General features: G+C 43.2%; 1 protein-coding gene across 14 annotated transcripts in view; it reads left to right on the top strand.

Moving 5' to 3' along the window:
* The first annotated feature begins 10,492 nt into the window (after positions 1–10,492).
* NKTR (natural killer cell triggering receptor) overlaps positions 10,493–13,073 on the top strand; it is a 61,936-nt gene continuing 59,355 nt past the window's right edge. For 2 of the 14 annotated variants that reach the window (XM_042957066.1, XM_042957056.1), the window contains exons 1-2: positions 10,662–10,798; positions 10,984–11,064. In XM_042957066.1, coding sequence (XP_042813000.1) covers positions 11,007–11,064 — 58 coding nt within the window. In that variant the 5' untranslated portion in view covers positions 10,662–10,798; positions 10,984–11,006. Of the gene's footprint in view, positions 10,540–10,577; positions 10,799–10,983; positions 11,065–13,073 lie in introns of those variants that run through there. The other 12 variants (XM_015537053.2, XM_042957064.1, XM_042957070.1 and 9 more) reach the window with 12 other exon arrangements.

Below are 13,073 nucleotides of genomic sequence, written 5' to 3'. Positions count from 1 at the left end.
AATGTCTTTTTGTTGACTTGTCTAACTCTGGGTCCAAACAAGATTCATAACACTGCATTTTGTTGACATCCCTTAAATCACTGTAAAAATACTTAGCAGTTCCCCTTCTTGTCTTCATTGCCATTTGTTGGCAAAACTAGGTGATATGCCCTAAAATTAATCATGTTCTGGATTTGCCTAGTTGCATCCCTATGATGTTATTAAATATGTCCCAGTATTGCCCACTTTTCCTGTAAACTGGTAGATCTAGAGGCTCATTCAGACTCAGATTCTAGTAATTTTGGCAAGTATACAACATAGGAGGTAAGAGGTACTTGCTTCTGCATTATATCAGAAACGACCTGATTTATCCATCAAGTGCCCAATAGTCTTTGACTTAAATTATGATCTACCTAGCTTTGATCTATTATTTCGTTAGGGATTGCATACTGGTGATTTTCTATTTTATCATCCCTCCTGCCTTTATTAGCTTTGTGCAATAAAGAACTTTCCCTCTTTGACACTTCTCTATAAAATGAAGCGAGGAGATTTTCCTAAGTGAACCCAAAATTAGAACCTCCAGTGCCTGGCTCCTTTTGTAGGAGTTAAGGGTTGTAACCTACAGAGGCCTCATTTTGAGTCCCAAGTCTATCATAACCTCTGACAGCTGTTTCCTCACCTATAATATGATGATAATGAAAGCAGTATCTGCCTCCTGAGGTTGTAAGATTGTAATGTGGTTGAGAGCTGAGCACGTAGTAAACAATGTGTGTTAGCTCTGATGTGTTATCTAAGGGCTTTGGCCCTTTCTGGCCCTTCTCTGATCGGGGAAGAAGCCAGTTCTTTGTTTCCTCATTCCCCCATTCTTCCATCCTTAGAGTTCTAGTCCATTAATGAACGACTCCATCCCCCACTGTTCATGGGGTTGGCGCCCATACTCTATGCAATGTGGTCTGCTCATGGGCCTGATCCGTTTAGCAGATATGGTGGGCACAATGTGATGTTTTTAGTTTTGAATTAGGTGCTAACATTTAAAGAGGGTCTCCCACTAAGCCTGAATTTCGAGCAGTGCTGGGCCTGCAGGTCCAAGTGGCAACCATCAGCTGGAGTTGGATGGCAGTTGCCCCCTTTACTAGGCAGCTTGACCTGTTCACATAGGGCTTGGCTCGAGCTGGAATAAAAATGCCAGCTGATGTTTCAGTTTGGACCTCCTCTAAAACAGCCTGAGACAAGGCCTTGGGTGCAGATAGTTTATTTGGGAGGTGATCTCAGGAAACAGGAATGAGACAGGGAAGAAGGAAAACCCGCTAAACAAGTATGTTATCAAGGTTACCACTATAGGCAATAAAGGCTCAATTCTGGGGCAGGGGTCAGAAGGATGGACCTAAAAGCACACAAACGTCTCAGAAGTGTCTGCCTGAGAGACCCTGGCTGGGGTTGCCTCCAGGGGAGTTAGCTCCTCTGTACTAACAAGCAGCCTTTGTGGCCAAGTGGGCCCTAGATGTCAGAGGAGGAAGAAAGTAAAAAGCTGCATGGCAGCCCCTCCGATGGGCTTCTGCTAGCACAATGTGAGTCTGACCTTGTAGGAACTGTCCACTACTGGCACGGGAGGCAAGGGTCTGTGACAGAGCACTGGAGGTTCCAGTGTATGGGTTCTGAGCAAGCCTGTGTGGCCTATGGCAGTTTAGGGTAGCTTCCTGTGTAGTAGGGGGAATAGCCGTAAAGACAAAGTCCAGTTCCCCCTTAGAGGGAAGGAGTTGGTGACCTGCTGTGTTCCCCTCTTTTCGTCTCTTGGAAGGATATGTCAGTCCGCGTGTAGACAACTGAATCAGGGCAAATCAGAGGCCTCTGGAAACAGCCAAGTCTGTTTAAACCACAGTTTACCCGGATGCCAGAAAATTGCCAGACTCTCCAGAGGGCCCTTTTCTGGAGAGACACACTGGAGAAGTTGGCACAGGCCACTTAGCTGTTATGGTACACGCCCCAGCCCGTCTCTACCAGTCTGCTTCAGAGGGAAGCACCTACCATCCCTCTTAGGGGACCCAGAACTCAATATAGTTGTGAAAGGTGATTTAAAAAGGTAAAGACCAAACCTGACCAGACTGTATTAACTGCTTTTCTCAGAGGATCTCCTGCTTCAAGATTAAGCCTCCACTCTGCCTGTCAGCCCTTTTCCAGCTCTCGGGGTCAAGCTGATCTCCCAAAAGCCGACATAGGGTCTGGGCCTTTCTCTTGGGTTTCCAAGCCTGCTTCCCAGGATTTGCAACTGTGGCGACTGATGTCATTATCACCTTCTCCCGAGATGAGGATATGGCAGCTAAAACAAAGAGAGCCGATAATTTGAAGTCAGGTTTATTCCACAAAATGTTAAGCTATTTTTTCCCACTTCCTCATGAGGCTTTTTGACATCACAGTCTGACTTTTGGGGACCGTAAGTAACAATATGGCTGGGAAGAAATGATGTTCAGTGCTATCTCATATACTCTTGAGCCTCTGTAATAAACATCCATTACTAAAGGTGATCCTGACTATATTTCTTAAGCTGGACACATAGTATATTCATTTTTGTTGTTACTCTACCTCACACATATATTGTTTTGATTCTATTTTAATAAAAGCGATTTTAAGAAGTTATCTGTTACCTCTTTTCCAAATGAAAATCCCACAGATTCTTCTGGAATCTAGACGTTCCATTCAGTCACTGGGACATTTCTTTCCTTCCTAAATCTTTTCATTTTTTAAAAAAATTTTTTAATGTTTATTTATTTTTGAGAGAGAGAGAGAGAGAGAGAGAGAGCGCACTAGCAGGGGAGGGGCAGAGAGAGAGGAGGCACAGAAATGGAAGCAGGCTTCAGGCTCTGAGCTGTCAGCACAGAGCCCGACGCAGGGCTCGAACTCACAAACTGTGAGATCATGACCTGAGCCAATGTCGGAGACTTAACCAACTGAGACACCTAGGTGTCCCATCGTAAATCTTTTTAATAAGAGTCTAGGGCCCAAAGGGAAGTTGTTTGTTTTCATTTCTGTTTGTGATAAATTCATTCATAAAAAAAATACTTACTGATCCACTAGTGTGTGCTGAAGGTACTACAGTGAGTAAGCCAGACAATGTCATTGCTCTCATGGAAACTTTATTCTTATATAAAGAAGGCAACACGGGGGGCGCCTGGGTGGCTCAGTCGGTTAAGCGTCCGACTTCAGCTCAGGTCACGATCTCGCGGTCCGCAAGTTCGAGCCCCGCATCGGGCTCTGGGCTGATGGCTCAGAGCCTGGAGCTTGCTTCCGATTCTGTGTCTCCCTCTCTCTCTGCCCCTCCCCCGTTCATGCTGTGTCTCTCTCTGTCTCAAAAATAAACGTTAAAAAAAATTAAAAAAAAAAAAAAAAAGAAGGCAACACGGTATAAATAACCTGTATTTCTGGGGGAGACAGGCAACAAACTATAAACCACCAAGGAAAGCTTCACATGGCAAGAAGTGCTGTGCAGAGAATTACAACAAGGTAATGTGCTAAAGAGTGTCTGGGTGGCTACTTTAAGTAATGGAGTCAGGAATGACCCAGGGAGGTGGCGTTGCAGCTGAGATATGAACAACAAGGAATCTGACACACGACCATCAAGGGACCCAGCAGTGCAGGCAGAAGCAAGAGCTATGCAAAGACTTTTCATTCCAACTGGCTTTTCTTCTCTCTCTCTCTCTCTCTCTCTCTCTCGTCCATGTATAGAGCAGTATTCACCTATGTGGTCATCAATTCAATTAGAACGTGAGTTCTCGTTTGGCCAGGCCTGTGCTGGGTTTTCCAGTGAGGAAACTAGAGGAGACAGGGCACTGGAGGGAGCTCCCAATAAGCCTGACAAGATAAAAGAGGCCTACACCCAGGCACGGATCAGGGCACTATGCAGGACTGAGGATGCTGAGAAATTGTCCATATATTGAAGCTGCACGGATTCCAAGTGGAAACTAGCAAGTGCTTCTTACAGAAAAAGTCTATGCTTTTCCATTCCTGAGCACCCTTTTGTCTGCAAACAAAAAACTTCCCGTTGCAGCAGAAGCTACCAGCATCCCACGCTCATTTCTTGAACTTTATTTACTCTTTTAATTGTGCTGCAACCAACTCCCAACAGTCCATATCTGTATCTTTATTCCTGAGGACTTTTTTCTAAAACTAGACGTCTGCCTTGCCCAGGCATCCTAGACCAGAAGAACCTGGGGATTACCATGCTGGCAACAGCTTCTCCACTCAGGACTCTCAGTAGATGGAGTATTAACATCCCAGCTTCCTCACCCCTCCGTAGGGATAATTCCAAGATGTTTCTTGTGTATTAGTTGCCAGAGTTCCTCATCAGGATTAGGTTCTCATCACCCACTATGGTAGCTGGTTTATTAATAGCACACGCTTTACTGCCTATCTTCTTTGTTTCACTTCTCCATCCTCTGAATGGAGTTTCCTAGGGCCACTTCTTGCACTCAACTTGCACTCAAACCATCATCTCAGAGTCTTCTTCTGAAGGAAATAACCAAGATACCAGTTGTTTAATGCCTTACCCTTGGTAGGTAGACCCAGATGGACTGGCTTAGCAAATATAGCCTCCATTAGCACCAGAGCAGATAATTTTTTACCCAAACCCTGTCTACTTGCAAACATTAGTGTCTAGAAAAAGCATCATTAGGACCAATTTAGAGTTTGCAATCAGAGAACAAGTTGATCAACATAAAGTGAGGAACCTACCTGACAAGAAGTGCTTGTTGTCGTGAGTTTTTCATATGCATTTGATGGGAGCCAAGCTCCCTGCTGAAGAGGACGAAGCATTAGACATGTGTGAAAATACAATCATGCTTTAAAGCAAGTTAGTGGCGGGGCACCTGCGTGGCTCAGTCGGTTGAGCGTCCGGCTTCGGCTCAGGTCATGATCTCACAGTTTGTGAGTTCGAGCCCCGTGTCGGGCTCTGTGCTGACAGCTCAGACCCTGGAGCCTGCTTCGAATTCTGTGTCTCCCTCTCTCTCTGCTCTTCCCCTGCTTATGCTCTGTCTCTCTCTCTCCTTCAAAAATAAATAAAAACACTAAAAAAATAAAAAAAATAAAGCAAGTTAGTGGCAAAAAAGCCACTTGCCTAAAAGGCCAACAGATGTGTAGTATCCACAATTAAGGTGACTTCTTAGTTTGCAGCCATTGCCTCAGTGGCCATTTCCGTGCTGCCATACCCCTGTGCTTCTCCTGGTAATTGGCGCCACCCAAGCTGATCAGTCACGGTATCTGCCCACTACTGTGACCATCAAGACTGATGGATATATGAACCTCATCAATTCAACAGATCTCTCGCTGGGATTTTTCTCACTGGTGCTGGCAGGAAAAGTGCCTTCCCTTCAGATTTCCAGGCTATAAGAATATATGCTGGAATCTGCCACAGCCATGTCCCCTGACTCCCGTGGGAAAGACCATCTGCTCTTGACTAATATCATGAGAATGTTATTCTCTCAAAATGTACATTTTTTTGTAAAATGGAAGTCTACTTGTTTTCCACAAAAGAATAAATCTAGGATTTCAAAAAATGTATTTAAAAAATCTCAATATAGATATTGTTATCAAATACTGGTAATACTTCTTTTGCTATGTTTAGGTCCTAAGGTTACCTCCAGGTTTGATGATTGGCTAGGAGGACTCACAGGACTCAGCATATATACTCAAACCTATAACTGTTTATAGCAAAAGAATACAAAGCAAATCAGCAAAGGGAAAAGGCACATGGGGTGAAACCCAGAGGAAACTAGGTTCAAACGTCCCTTTCCCAGTGGAATCACACAGGATAGGCTTAATTCCTCCAGGGATGAATCATAACAACATGTGAGAAATGTCTACCAGGGAAGTTCATTAGAGACTGAGTGCCAAAAGTTCTTACTGGGGGCTGGTCACATACGTATATATACTCTGCCTAGTACATACCCAGTTTCCAGATCCACAGAAGGAAAACAGGTGTTCAGCAGATTGTTTGCTTAAATAGTTCAGGCATAATAAAGCATTCTAATCATTCAACTGAAGTTTTCAATAAGCATAGGAAATTGATTACCATTCAAGTTCCCTGATTCCACCCACAGAGCAGCCTTTTAGGCAGGCTTTTCTAAAGATAGCAGTCTTGGGCCTATTAATTCTTTTCTGCACAATTTCCTATTTAAGATATAGGATATTCTTTAATTAAAAAATGGTATAAGCAAATAAGGTAGAATTGTATCTTCTCACTGGATTCCTTTTCTCTCCTTTTGTTCACCTTTTTTCTCCTTTCCCTAAATTATAAAAACATGAAAGTTACTTTGGTAGGGATCCCTGTGTATTATAGTGGATATACTGAAGGAACTTAGAGGCAATAGATAACCAGTACACCATACGCTGGGATAATCATATGCCTTTTCTTTATTCTGTTAATATGATCAATTATATGAATAGATTCTCTGATCTTGAACCATCTTTGCCTTCCAGAGTTAAAGCCAACTAGGTCAGGAACATTTAGGGGTTTAAATGCTGCTACATTCTATTTCCTAATATTTTATTTGATTTTTAAATCTATGTTTATAATGAGACTGGTCTATAACTTTCTTGCCCTGTCTTTGGTATTGGTATAACAAGATAAGTTAGGTAGCTCTCTTTTTCCATTTTCTAAAATATTGTGATTGAGAAAAGATTATTGATCCTTAAGGGTCTGGTAAAATGTGCCTATGAACTAATGTGGAACCTGTGTTTTTCAGAAAGGAAGACTATGTTTGGTCATAATGGTTTTATTATGAGTCATTTCAAAGAAATATAAAAGTAGAGAACATAGCTTGCTCAAAAATCCCCATATACCTCTCACCTAGATACAATTATCAAGATTAAGCCACATTTATTTCACTCATTATATCTAAAAAACAAAGGACATTTTCTTGCATAACCAAAATGTCATTATCCTTATGTTCAATATTCATTATTAGATGGCTAACAAAATTAAGTGTGTTTCCTTGTTTTCACCTACTATCTAGACCATTATCAAATTTCCCATCTGGCTATGTCAAAATGTCCTACACAGTTGTTTGGAAAGAGATTAGGGGTTACTAATTCAATTTTTTCAATGGTTGCTAGTTTATTTCGGCCTTCTATTTCTTTTGAGTCAATTTTGGCAATTTCTCTTTTCTAGAAAATTATGTTTCATCTAAATTTCCCGACCAGCACTCCTGATTAGTTTTGCCAGGGTCCTATCCATTAAAGTGCCAACTGCTGGTGTGATCCCACTGTAAAAGGCTTAAAACTCAGAATCAATACCTGAATATTCCTGCTACCAAGGTTCTCCAAATCAAGCCTGAGTTTGTAAACTCCTTGGATATGAATTTTCTACTCTGGAGGAAGAGGGAGGAGGTATCAGTCCTTTTGGCGCATGCTGGCCCTAGGCCTGCCTTCTCCCAAGAGTTCCTTCACCTTAACCACAGCCTGAATAGCATACCTTATGCTCAAATCATGTGAAATATAATTTTAATTCACAGGACAGAATAAAAGAATTTTGAGCAAGGAGGGAACTTGGAATGTATTTCATCCTGCTTATTTTCCAGATGAAGTAACTGAACTCCAGGATCAAAGTGATTTGCCCCAGATCATTTGATCAGGAGACTTTACTGGAGGAGGAGGGGGGAGGAAGGAGACTTTACTGGAATGGCAAGATACAAACGAATTCCAGGAGATTTAATGCATTTTAAATACTCCCCAAATTAAGTACACTACTACATTCCAGAGCCCTAAAGTCTAGTTACATTGAAGTCAGCTGCCCCAAAGCATAGTAATTACAAATTATTCCCCATGGCAATGCTTTTCTTTCTTCCACAAGTCTTTGTATGAAAGTCAGTTTTACCAACCCATTTCATCTCAAAGTAGGCAATGTACATTTCACTTTTTTCCAAACCTATAAATGGTCAGCTGTAACACTGTAAGCAAAATCAGACCCAGGACCACTAACTTCTCAATTCAGCCTAGGTTACAAATGTGAACCCCAGGAGACTGTTGCTTTGATAGAGATACTGGACTTTTAGAGAGGTGGAAATGGCAACCTGACAGAGACAGCACTTCCACTGTGGTGCAGAAAGTCTCTGTACTTTACAAGGTGGCACAAGTGCAAAAACAAATTAGAAACCACCTGAGTGACCCTGATTAAAAAAAAAATTTTTTTTTTTACGTTTCTTTATTTTTGAGAGGCTGAGAAAGACAGACCATGAGTGGGGGAGGGGCAGAGAGAGAGGGAGACACAGAATCGAAAGCAGGCTCCAGGCTCTGAGCTGTCAGCACAGAGCCCCACGCGGGGCTCGAACCCACGAACCGCGAGATCATGACCTGAGCTGAAGCCGGACGCTCAACCGACGGAGCCACCCAGGCGCCCCGTGACCCTGATTTTTAAATTTACTGTAAAGCTACAGTAATCAAAACAGTGTGCCACTTCACACTCATCAGGATGGCAATTATTAAAACAAAACAACAGAAAATGACAAGTGTTGGGGAGGATGCTGAGAAATTGAAACCTTGTGCATTGCTGATGGGAGTGTAAAACAGTGCAGTTCCTCATAAAAACAGAATCAGCTTATGACCTAGCCATCCCACTTCTGGGTATGTACCCAAAGGAATTGAAAGTAGGCTCTCAAAGAAATATTTGTACCCTCCTCCTGATAGCCATATTATCACAATAGCCAAAAAGGTAGAAGCAACCCAAGTGTCCATCTGCTGGTGAATAAAGGAAATATGGTATACTCACACAATGCAGTTATTATTTAGCCTTAAAAAAAAAAAAAAAAAAAAAAAAAGAGAAGGAAATCCTGCAATATGTGGTAACAGGGTTGAAACTTGAGAACATTTTGCTAAGTGAAACAGGTCAATCACAGAAAGACACATATTGCATGATTCCACCTGTATGTGGTAACTAAGAGTCAAACTTATTCAAAGCAAAGAATAAAATAGTTGTTGCCAGGGGATGGGAAGAGGGGGAAAGCAGTTGCTATCAAGGGTTACAAAATTTGACCTATGAAAGATGAATAAATTCTAAAAACTTGCTGTGCATTTTGTCTACTGGTAACAATACCACATTGTACATTTAAGAGTCTGTTCAGAGAATAGATGTCGGGGCACCTGGGTGGCTCAGTCCGTTAAGTGGCCGACTTCGGCTCAGGTCACGATTTCACTGTCTCTGGGTTCGAGCCCCGCGTCAGGCTCTGTGCTGACTGCTCAGAGCCTGGAGCCTGTTTCGGATTCTGTGTCTCCCTCTCTCTCTCTCTCTGACCCTCCCCCGTTCATGCTCTGTCTCTCTCTGTCTCAAAAATAAATAAATGTTAAAAAAAAATTAAAAAAAAAAGAGGGTAGATGTCATGTTAAGTGTTCTTACCATAATTAAAAAAAAAAAAAAAAAAAAAAGAGTGGTTGCCGGAGGCTGGGTAGAGGGGAGAATACAGTTGGATACAGAGTTTCAGTTTTCCAAGATGAAAAATGTTCTGTGGATAGATTGGTGGTAATGATTGCACAACAATGTTAATGTACTTAATGTCTCCCAAATTTTACACTTGAGTTAAATGACAATTTTAGGCAATGTGTATTTTAGTTTTAAGAAAAAACAAAAACAAAACAGCGTGGCCCAGGCATAAAGATAGGTACATGGAACAGTGTAACAAAGTAAGTGCAGAAATAGAATAATAAGTGGTCGCAAAACCAAAGGTAATTCAATTGATAAAACGCAGTGTTTTCAACAAAGGCGGTGGAACTACTCTGTTTTCATGGGGGGGGGGGTGTCAAATGAACCTCAACCTCTACCTGGCACCACAATGAAAAGTTCCAATAGATCGTATTCTTACACGTAAAAATTAAGACTGTAAAACTTCTAGAAGAAAACACAGGAGAAAATCTTCAGGAGCTTGGGGTAAGCAGAGATTTCTTAGCACAGAAAGAGCACAAACCATACGAGAAATTGATCAAGTGCCTTCACTAAAATTAAAAACTGCTTCGCACAACCACCGTCTAAACAATGAAAAGGCCCAGCTGAGGAGAAAACATTCGCAATTATATATGAAAAAAAAAGATTTGTATTTAGAACATATACGTATCACTCGTTTAACAACACATTTGCACACAGAACTCTCGCATTCAATAGGACGAAAAGGGATAAAAAAAAAAAAAACGGGAAAGGTCTTGAACTGACCCTTCACAAAAGAAGTAGAATGGCCACGAACAGAAAACTATTCCAGGGACGCTGGAGCCAAAGAGGGAACGAACGCACATCTCAACCTAAAAGGCTTTTGAAATGAGACAGTCTAACAGGTGGAGAGCGTCTTAACTACCCCTTGCGAAAAGGAAAACAGGCAAACAGATCGGTCGGTTTACTAGACGTCAACGACTTAATTTCTCACTGCTTGCTCACAGGTGTAGACAACACGGAAGCACCGCGACACCGGAAAAAGCGCGGACGCTCACGGCTCCAGAAGGAGGGCGAGAGGAAGTAGAGAGTGCAGGCGTGATGTCAGCTCCCAGATTGGGCGACTGACTCCGGGGCGGGGCAAAAAAGGACCAGCTCAGGTATGGGAGCTTCGGACCAGAAGCTCCTCTGGAGCCCCCAGACACGCCCACCTGCGCGCGCACCCTTCAGTTAAACACCCCCTTGGAGACCGTGCTCTCGCGGTATTTGTCCCGACTCTCGCGGGGTTTAGCGTGGCACTGGGAGGCGGGGCCCCGGGGAGGGGGTGGTGGTCGGTTAGTGGCGTTGGGCTCCGACCGCCGCGGTGGCATTGCTTTCTCCTCTGCTTACGGGGAGCTGCCCAGGCTGGAGGCTGACCAGGTGAAGAGCTCGCCCGCATGTGTGTGCGCGGTACTTGGGAGGCGGGAGGCCCGGCGCTGGAGGGGACCCCGTCTCAGCCTCCCGTGGTGTCGAGGCAGGCCGGCGCGAGGCGACCGTGGCGCGGGCTCCGCCCCAGCCTCCGCCCTAGCTCCCGCCCTGACCGCTTTCCTCCCCCTTCCTCCTAGCTCTTGCCGCCGCCTCGGTCGCGATGGGGGCGCAGGACCGGCCGCAGTGCCACTTCGACATCGAGATCAACCGGGAGCCGGGTGAGCCGGAGACTGGGCTCCTGCTGGGGCCTGGACCATCCCTGGGGAAGGAGAGGGGTCTGCCCTCATCAACCCTCCCCCAAGCCATTTTGGGAGCGGGTAGACGCAGTCAGCACTCCCTTTTCTCCTGAGCGAAAAATCCATGGAAAGGAGATTTTCCACGGAAAATCTATAGCCCGGATCCACCACTCCCATTCTACTCGGAGTCCGGGCCTCGCCCTCCCAGACCCCTTGCGGGGACACTACGCCCGGCGCCCCCGAACTGAGTGTTCGTACCATGCCTGGCGCCAAGATAAAGGGGGTGCAATCTTCGGACTTTTTCTCTCTCAGTGTCTCTAGGGGCAAACACTCCCAATTCCTGTTTCTGGTATTTTTCTCTCTGAGGTTTGGACTCGTATATTGTCTTTCCTACGCCTTGTATATGTCATTAGTAGATTAATCCCACTAATATTTCTCCTTAAGTATCTTTAGCCAGAATGTCTTGGTTCGTGGGAAAATTACTTTGTGAAAGTCTTGTGCGATAAACCAAAGCAGTCTGTACCAACAGGCTTGCAGCACGAATGCACGTAGCATTAATGCTTCGCCTTTAGGGAAAGCAGCCGTTCGTGAGTATATTTTATTGAGAATAAAATGTTTTCTTCTGAAGAGTAGTTGCTACGTAGCAGACCCTTCAGGATTCCGAACTGTTAGCCTTCCCCACCCCCACCCCCCCCCACCCCCGTATCTGGGACAGAAGTTTTAGTTGGAAAGTCTTTGTGCAGCGTCTTGTTCAGCAGATTCTTACTGAGATCCTGCAACTGTTCAAGACTGAGGACAGCAAGGAATAAAACAAAGGACTCTCTTCCTTGTAGTTTGTATTCTGTTTGGGGGAAGACAGACCATAAACAAGGGGAAAAAATACAGTGGCTTATAGTAGGGGTACTGTTTTAATATGTTGGTCCGAAAAAGCCTTTTCTGAGATGACAGTTAAGCAGGCATCTGGAGGAGATGAGGAGGGGAGCCATTGTGGATACCTTTGAGGAGCATTCCTGGCAACCGAAGTTAGTACAAAGGCCCTGAGGAAGGGAGTGTGTTTGCATGTTTGAGGAACTGCTGGAAACCCCTGGTGGAGTAGAGGAGCGATGAGAGTAGCAGGAAATGGCTGCAGACCATAGTGGGGACTTTGACTCTGAGATAAGATATTGAAGGGTTTTGAGCAAAGGAATGTTATGATCTTAGAAATCTTGTTGCATTCTCAGTTTTTAATATGTATATATGTTTTGGGGGGTTGATGGATTTTCCTTTATTTTGATTGTTATAGTTACAGAACTGTATGCATTTGTCAGTATTCACAAAACTTTACACGAAGAAAGGATTAAATATGCTGTATGAAAATTATATCTTAACAAAATATTATCGTTTAAAAACATCACCTAAAATAACCACAATCATTCTGTGACACAGAAATATCACTGGGAAGAGATTGATATAATTAGGTTGAGCAGTTCATTCACTCTTTGTGGTGGTTGTAGATGGAAAAGACGATAATTTTTAGTTGAAGCTCATGGATGGGTGTCAAAATTCCCTAAATATTTGCATTGTTTTTTTTTTTTTACCTGTGTTGCATAAAATCAAATTGAGCAAATAGTGCTTGTGACATTTATCATTACATTTCCACAAATGCAATATGTAACTTACTTTATCTTTTATGCATTATAAAACTTGCTTTCTCTTTGAAATAAACATAAAGTACTTCCAAATTTACATTTATAGCACCCAAAAGAAAAGGAAACTCTTTTTAGGATGTGGCATAAATATTATTGACTTACCTTTGGAACAATGTGAAAATATCTCTTTTTAAAAAATTGTTTTTAACCATGTTTATCATTTTTTAAAATTTATATCCAAGTTAGTTAGCATATAGTGCAACAATGATTTTGGGAGTAGATATCCTTAATGCCCCTTATCCATTTAGCCCACCCCCCCCCCCACAACCCCTCCAGCAACCCTCTGTTTGTTCTCCATATTTA

Source organism: Panthera tigris, chromosome C2 (genome assembly GCF_018350195.1).
Source record: "Panthera tigris isolate Pti1 chromosome C2, P.tigris_Pti1_mat1.1, whole genome shotgun sequence".
In the NCBI taxonomy this organism is placed as follows: Eukaryota; Metazoa; Chordata; class Mammalia; order Carnivora; family Felidae; genus Panthera; species Panthera tigris.
The sequence above is the reverse complement of the archived record's forward strand: the minus strand, read 5'-3'. Positions and strand labels throughout refer to the sequence as shown.